This window comes from Pyxicephalus adspersus, chromosome 1 (genome assembly GCF_032062135.1).
Source record: "Pyxicephalus adspersus chromosome 1, UCB_Pads_2.0, whole genome shotgun sequence".
Classification (NCBI taxonomy): domain Eukaryota; kingdom Metazoa; phylum Chordata; class Amphibia; order Anura; family Pyxicephalidae; genus Pyxicephalus; species Pyxicephalus adspersus.
Genome location: NC_092858.1, coordinates 157,254,926 through 157,261,703, shown reverse-complemented (window position 1 = coordinate 157,261,703; position 6,778 = coordinate 157,254,926). Strand labels below are relative to the sequence as shown.

Here is a 6,778-nt window from a genome sequence, read left to right as displayed (position 1 = left end):
TATATATATATATATATATATATATATATATATATAAATCTTATATGAATATTAGGTGGAAGATGATGTGGGGAGCCAGTGTGCATTGTAATACCTACCTTGGAAATTTTAACTCAAAGTTCCTCTGACAACCTTCAATCATCTCGGCACAAACCTCAGCTGTCTGACCAGTTGGGGTTATCAGGTAGCAAAATAAAGAGAACCACAAAGGATATATGTATACATGAAAGAAGTAACACATAGCTTCAAATAAAAGGGCATTTGGGCCAAAACAGGTACATTTAGCCATTTTTCTATAATTCATGACATTTCTAAAGTCAACCTCTTTGTTTGTAAATGTGCCTTTATCTAGGGGAACATTGAATAAAGGGGGTCACAGACTCTGATATCATCATACACAGGCAGGACTAGCAGTCCTGCACTGTTGGAACCAATGGGCCCATTCACTGCCTGAAGTTTTGGAGAGGAAAGAGGAGCATCAGCTGCTGGGTGAGCGAGGTATAAGGCAAGTAAAAATGCTTTATAAGATTCCCTTATACTAAAACGAGCATTTAATCCCTGTAGTCCATGACAGTAAAACTTTGAAGTTGTATTAATTTTTTGGTATTGTATTAATTACCGAAAAATGCAGATAAACTTCCACTAGAGGGCTCTTTATATTTCACATCAATCACTCAGCACACTATTGTAATAGGACTGTAGCCATACAGAATCACTAAAATAACGAATATTCATGTTGCAAACTGAAAAGCAAAATTTCATTTGTTTGCAGATTTGTGGATTTTTAGGGACATCTCTGCTTTACCTGCAAAACTGAAAAAGCTTGGTGCAATTAGCATATCCTATTTAGCCAGTATTATGGATGTAAAAAAATGACCTAACATATATTACGGATGCATTGTATTCTAAGAATTATATTTAAATTTATTTAGGTATTTGAGTCTGAAAAAAAAAAAGAGTGATATTTTGATTCCTTGTTTTCCTTCTGATGTTACTGAACATGCGACTACACCCAGATTGTTTAGATTTTTTATGAAAAAAGTGTGGAAAGGTCAAAACCTTTATTAGGCCATACATATGTTCCCATGCATGCCATCTGGCACTATGAAAAATAAAGAGCCCCCCTTTCAACCAATTAAAAAATGTATACTTCCAATCTAAGGTATCTCCACCATTTGGATATCTAAACCTAAAAAAAAATAAAATGAATAAATTGATAAGGTGGTTGCATTATTTTCTTTTTTTCAGGATTTTCCATTTATTTTCACTTGGTTCTATCAACAGCATGTTTGCTGTCTTAGGATAACAATGCTCATACATCCTTGGCTTCTGTCCTGAATTGGCCTATAAATCTCTCTCCCCACCTCACCTGTTGCTGAGAAAGCTTGGCAGCCTGAATAAAATGAAAACGAATGCAGCCACAACATCTATCAGCTCCAACACTTTACCACTTTCTACTTTTATTTTCCCCCCATGCAGATCTACCCATATCCCTAATCTAAATAAAATCTATTTAGCAACTTCAGAAGCTCAAATATATACATATATATATATATATATATATATATATATATACTATTTAATGTACAGCGCTGCGTACTATGTTGGTGCTATATAAATCTTGTTTATTAATACTACTAATAATAATATTTACCTGCTACTGTAATTACACTATCATAAAGTAAAAAGAATAGTATTATATTCTATATTTTAGTATTATATTGGAATGCAATTATATACTAAATGAATCACATTTAAATGATTTCAAATCAGATTTATTATTATGCCGCTGCAATGATTCAGTTTATGAAGTTTATTCTAATCTAAGTGTAAATTTCATTTTTAACCACTAGATGGAGGCAAATATCCATGTACTGACTACATTGGGTTCCCATTGGCATTTACAATATAAGGCTATTTAAGCGCCTTTTACATTTTAAACTTCTTTTTTATATCTTTTATTAAACCTAAATGCTAATTGAGTAAAAATACACAGAAGCTAATTATGTAATACATCAGTTAAGACGCACATTTTTTGTGTTTTTTTCGAACAGAAGTAAAATGTGATTAATATTACTCTATTTTATATATTTTAATTAGCTATGACATATGTTATCATGCCATGAAGCAACACATTGAACAGACTGATAAGCAAAACACAGCTTTTATAACGTAAAAATGTCTTACCTTGTATTCTTGGACTAATCCATTCTGGTTTTCTTCAGGGGGAGGCATCCAGCTGACTACAATTGATGTCCCATTGCCTTCACTTTTTGTTATAGTAACGCTCTGTGGAGGGGCGCTGGGAGCTACATTGGAATAAATTACAAATAAATTAAGGTATAGCTTAAAGAAGCATATCTCTACCTTATTAAATTTGCGGAAACCCTTGAATACCTGTTAGATCCTAGGAAGCCACTACTATAATTCCCATATCCACAGCTCACAGTACATTAGTGTGGTGGTCAAAGGAGAGATGTTTCCTATACTGCTAACCAGTGGGAAGAATTTCATCCTTACAGATTGCCAAAAAGATAATCGGTGACATCTATACTAACTTGAGAAGCAGAAACTGCTTATTGCTCAAGGAACCCCTAACAACCATCGGAGGAACCCCAGGGTACCACCAAACCCTGCTTGGGAAACACTGGTTTAGAGTATGTCTTAGCTGACAATATGGAGGCTTGCGTGGCATTTTAGTGCTTTTGATACAACAATGAAGAGTAGTCATTAGATAACCTTCCCCTTTATTGGGTAGGGAACGACTTTTGGTCATTGGTGGTTAGTGAGAAAATTCTTCCTTGGTCTGTAAAAAAGTTTCTCCCTGCACTGGTTGTCAGTGAATTGCTCCTTTACTTTGGGGATCAGTGGAGTAAGGGGCCACTTATATGGTTGTCAATTACCCAAATGAACATTGGAATAGGGTCCCAATATAGTGGTTGGTAGTCATTAGTCCTTGAATGTCTATTACACTGGTTGTCTGTAGAGTGACTGATACAAAGTTGAGACCATTGGTGTCAGTGGTTACCTTTTTAAAGGGCAAAAATTGGCCAGAAAGGAATCCCTAGAACATTGGTTGGGAGAGGCTGTTTTATTCATTTGCTATCCAAAACTAAAAAAAAAAACGTTAAGCTTTATCCAGAATTTTCAAGGGATTTTGCTTACTAAGTATCATTACATCATTTGTGTTCACAGTCCCTGGAATCAGACTGCTAAGCTCTGCATAAAAAGTTTATGTTCTGACTAATCAAGCTAATCTTTATGTTTCAGTTAAATATTGTACATTATACCTGTAAACAAATCACAGCTAAAATACCTGATCGTGATTCCCTATAAAATCTGTTATCTCCAATCAGCAAAATGACTACCCAGGAAAATCTGCTTTTCATTACAAAAACAACATTACGGAAGCAATCAGCAGCTCTGAAAGTGTATCGGAGGGGAGCTACCTTCTTCCAGGGTCTTTGCAAATCGCACTTCGCTGTCAGCTCCTTGAAACTCATTAAAGAAAGGCCTGGCTTTAATCTCGTAGTTCACTCCTTTCCTAAGTTCGGGAATGACCGCACTGTTTTTGGCAGGGGTGCGCACTTCAAATATTGACCAGGCTGATTCTCCGCGATTCTCTGGACTCGGTCTGTAGAGAATTTTGTAACCTTGAATGTACTGCGATTGCTGGTCCACCTAAGGGGGGGAAAATACATTCCATATGAACTCCTCCATTGTCCTATATGTATATAAGGCATGAAAGTCTTCGACATATGTTAACTTTCCAGAATTATTTAGGTACATAGAATGATATAAGTTAGAATTATTTAGGATACAAGGTGAATGTTTAAAAGGTCATTGACAGTCTACTGGCAATAAATGATTTGTGTGGTTTCTGCCAATCAGCAACTTTACCTTTCGCCGCTTTATTAATAAAATATGCTTTTATTGCTGTATGAGTTCCCATTAGAGGGGCTCTATTGCCTTTCTGTCCAAGTGACTCAATAGAAACCTACACAAATTCTCAATAGGGATTCCTGACAACTATCTTAAAAGAAATGGTACAAAGTATAGGCAAGGTATAAAACTTTTTAATTGTGGCCATGCAAGCATCAATAAAGATAACAAGGGTGTAGTAACCAGCAACAGCCATAACCTTAGTTAAAAGCAGTCAGCAATAAAGTTTACAAGTCCTTGAATGGGGTAATAGCCTTAATTTTTATATTTCATGCTTTTCTTTTATCTTCACCTGTTAATACTGAGAACAACACACTTACGTCTATAGGTGGTCATGATCTCTCCTATCTGTGGAAGGATCCACAGTTAGGACTAGTAAACTATAATTCTTTTTTTTTTTCTGGGCTTAGTTATTATTTTTTAAGACCCATCTATCACCTATCTTTCAACTAATTTACTCTTGTTTTAACTGTGTTAAATTGAATTTGAACACAAAGTGCACAGGAGTCCAGCTGGATGGGATGGTATTTATTTTTACTTACTGTCCAATGTACTTCGATGGAAGAAGATGAAAGGATTGTAGGATTGTGCAGGTGTAACACCACATCTCCAAGTTCTCGCTGTACTTGTTTATGATCCACACCCTGAGCTGTAGGTGGGACATCTGAAAGAATAATGAGAATGCATCTACTGTTACAGGAAGTAGTAATTTGTGTCCTATTCAGGTTTATATACTGCAGTTAAATCGATAAAGACAGATCGGACCTTCTAGGATATCTTTCCTATCCTTAACCTGAAATAAACTAATTAAAGCCTTGTAGGCTGAGTCGGTCTCTGGCTCCTTTTATGTTGTGGGTACTCTAACAGTAAGACCTCCTTACCATAATTTCCAAATCTCTTCCTGCCCATCTGGGCGTTTGAGCTTTCTAATTCCCATTTGTGTTACAGCTCCTCCACTTACCTTCTCCATAATATAAAAAAAGCCTCCAACAACAAAAGTGGCACTGCCTTATTGGCATCTAATGTTAATTTTGAGTGGCCTAATCCAAAGAAATCCTCCAGCATCTACTAAATAAATGTCAATTGTGAGTGGACTAACTCAGAAAAGAAAAATGATGCTAACTTTCTTACAGAGAAATAGGAGAAATACAACTATAGGCTCCAACTTCCTTCCAAACTTATAGAATGACGTGAGTAAAAGAAATCTCTGTATGTGTAAACTGAGCCCACAAAAGTAAAATATTGACTATATCAATCAATCAACGTTGCTTTTTGTTCTTTCAAATTAAATCCTGTAGCTTTTTCATCATTGGTTACAATGAGCAACACCCTATTTTTTCCACTGCAGTGGACCTTGCTCTATATAAATATCCTGATGTATTTAGTAACCGTGGCAGAGCATCCCTTTAGGAGTGGATCTGTACATGAGGATAAATGACATGTAGGGGAGATGCAGTGACATTCCTCCCAGCTGCACTCTGTCTGACCCGTTCAGAGACGTGGTGTGGCCAACAGGAATTTTATATCTCACTGTGACACCTCTGAATAGGTCAGGCTCTCTGGGAATTTAGTAAAGCTGCAGAACATGAGCAGTTGTAGAAATGAATGGTTTGTGTGCATTCACAGTCTGCTGTGTGCTCTCCTACAGACACTTATAAATAGAATTTAAAAATGTTTATGCTACTTTTAAGAATTATGTCTGAGGAATTCTACAACCCAAACAAAATAGCTGGAATTGTTTAAATCCAGTGCCTTGGAGAGAGGGTTTTGGCTTCTTGTTCTTTTAAAACAGAATTCAAGATTCAAAAAAAATGCATTTTTATTCATGTCCACAACATTTAATGAGTATTTTAATAAATGCAAGCAAAGTATGGTTAGCTTTTCAGTCTGCTGCTTTCTCTTACATTGCCCAGGTAAAGGTTGGGGCAAGAGAAAACCTGTGTTACCAGTGGCAGATCTGGGTAAATCTCAGAAATGGGTGGATAGAAATACAAACTCTTTTACAACAAAAATACCTTCTTTATTTGTATTTTATCTGTGTATTTAGCTGTCTGCATGGGTTTTGGCTTTGTATCCTTTAAAAGTTTAAAGTGAACTTCCACACACATTTTATACCAATGGGATTACTCAGTAAGACAGTAATAATCTTCAAAGTACAGAGTTTTATAGCTAGAAGATCTTTTGTTGCTTAGGTCATATATGTTGAGAAACAAATTTTATTGGTTGTTCATGGACTACAGTCCGGGCCCCTTGATGTCAGGTCATTGCATGGCTCACTATATTTTTTTGCTGTAAAGAAAGCAGCTGTTCTTCTTTGTTTTAAACATTTTTTTTATTAGCGCTGCTATTCTATTTTTGCTTCCTCGGGGGAAGCCTCTGCTGGTTGGGAAAGTCCTAAACATTGCATTGATAGATTATAAAGGAACCCATATTTCCATTTGTGTATAGCTGAAGGCTTCCTCTCATGGGCTCTTTTGGAAGACAAACTGAGGAATGTGCAGGTAACATTTGGCTTTCCATTTCATACTTGCTATAAGGATTACATTTTACATACAGCTAATCCTTGCAGGGATCTGCCTATACAAATTGCTATTGCAACTTACCTTGTGTTTTTACTGGGTCGGATATTGGACTTGGATCACTCAGTCCATAGGCATTTGCTGCCCTCACAAGGAAGAGGTAGATTGCAGTAGGTTTTAGCCCCTTAACAGCAAACTTTTCAGTCCTGACATTTTCAGCCACTGTCTGCCAGCTGCTCCCAGATGCATGACTGAAATAAGAAAAGCAATCCCATATGGTAAACATCATATGAAATGGTTCAGCCAACTGTACTGTG

General features: G+C 36.3%; 1 protein-coding gene across 3 annotated transcripts in view; it reads right to left on the bottom strand.

Moving 5' to 3' along the window:
- Nucleotides 1-6,778, bottom strand: part of ROBO1 (roundabout guidance receptor 1) — a 649,014-nt gene that overhangs the window by 44,473 nt on the left and 597,763 nt on the right. For all 3 annotated transcript variants that reach the window (XM_072431970.1, XM_072431971.1, XM_072431972.1), the window contains 4 exons: nucleotides 6,546-6,712; nucleotides 4,485-4,606; nucleotides 3,450-3,681; nucleotides 2,188-2,309 (listed from right to left, as the gene is read on the bottom strand). In XM_072431970.1, coding sequence (XP_072288071.1) covers nucleotides 2,188-2,309; nucleotides 3,450-3,681; nucleotides 4,485-4,606; nucleotides 6,546-6,712 — 643 coding nt within the window. The remainder of the gene's footprint in view (nucleotides 1-2,187; nucleotides 2,310-3,449; nucleotides 3,682-4,484; nucleotides 4,607-6,545; nucleotides 6,713-6,778) is intronic.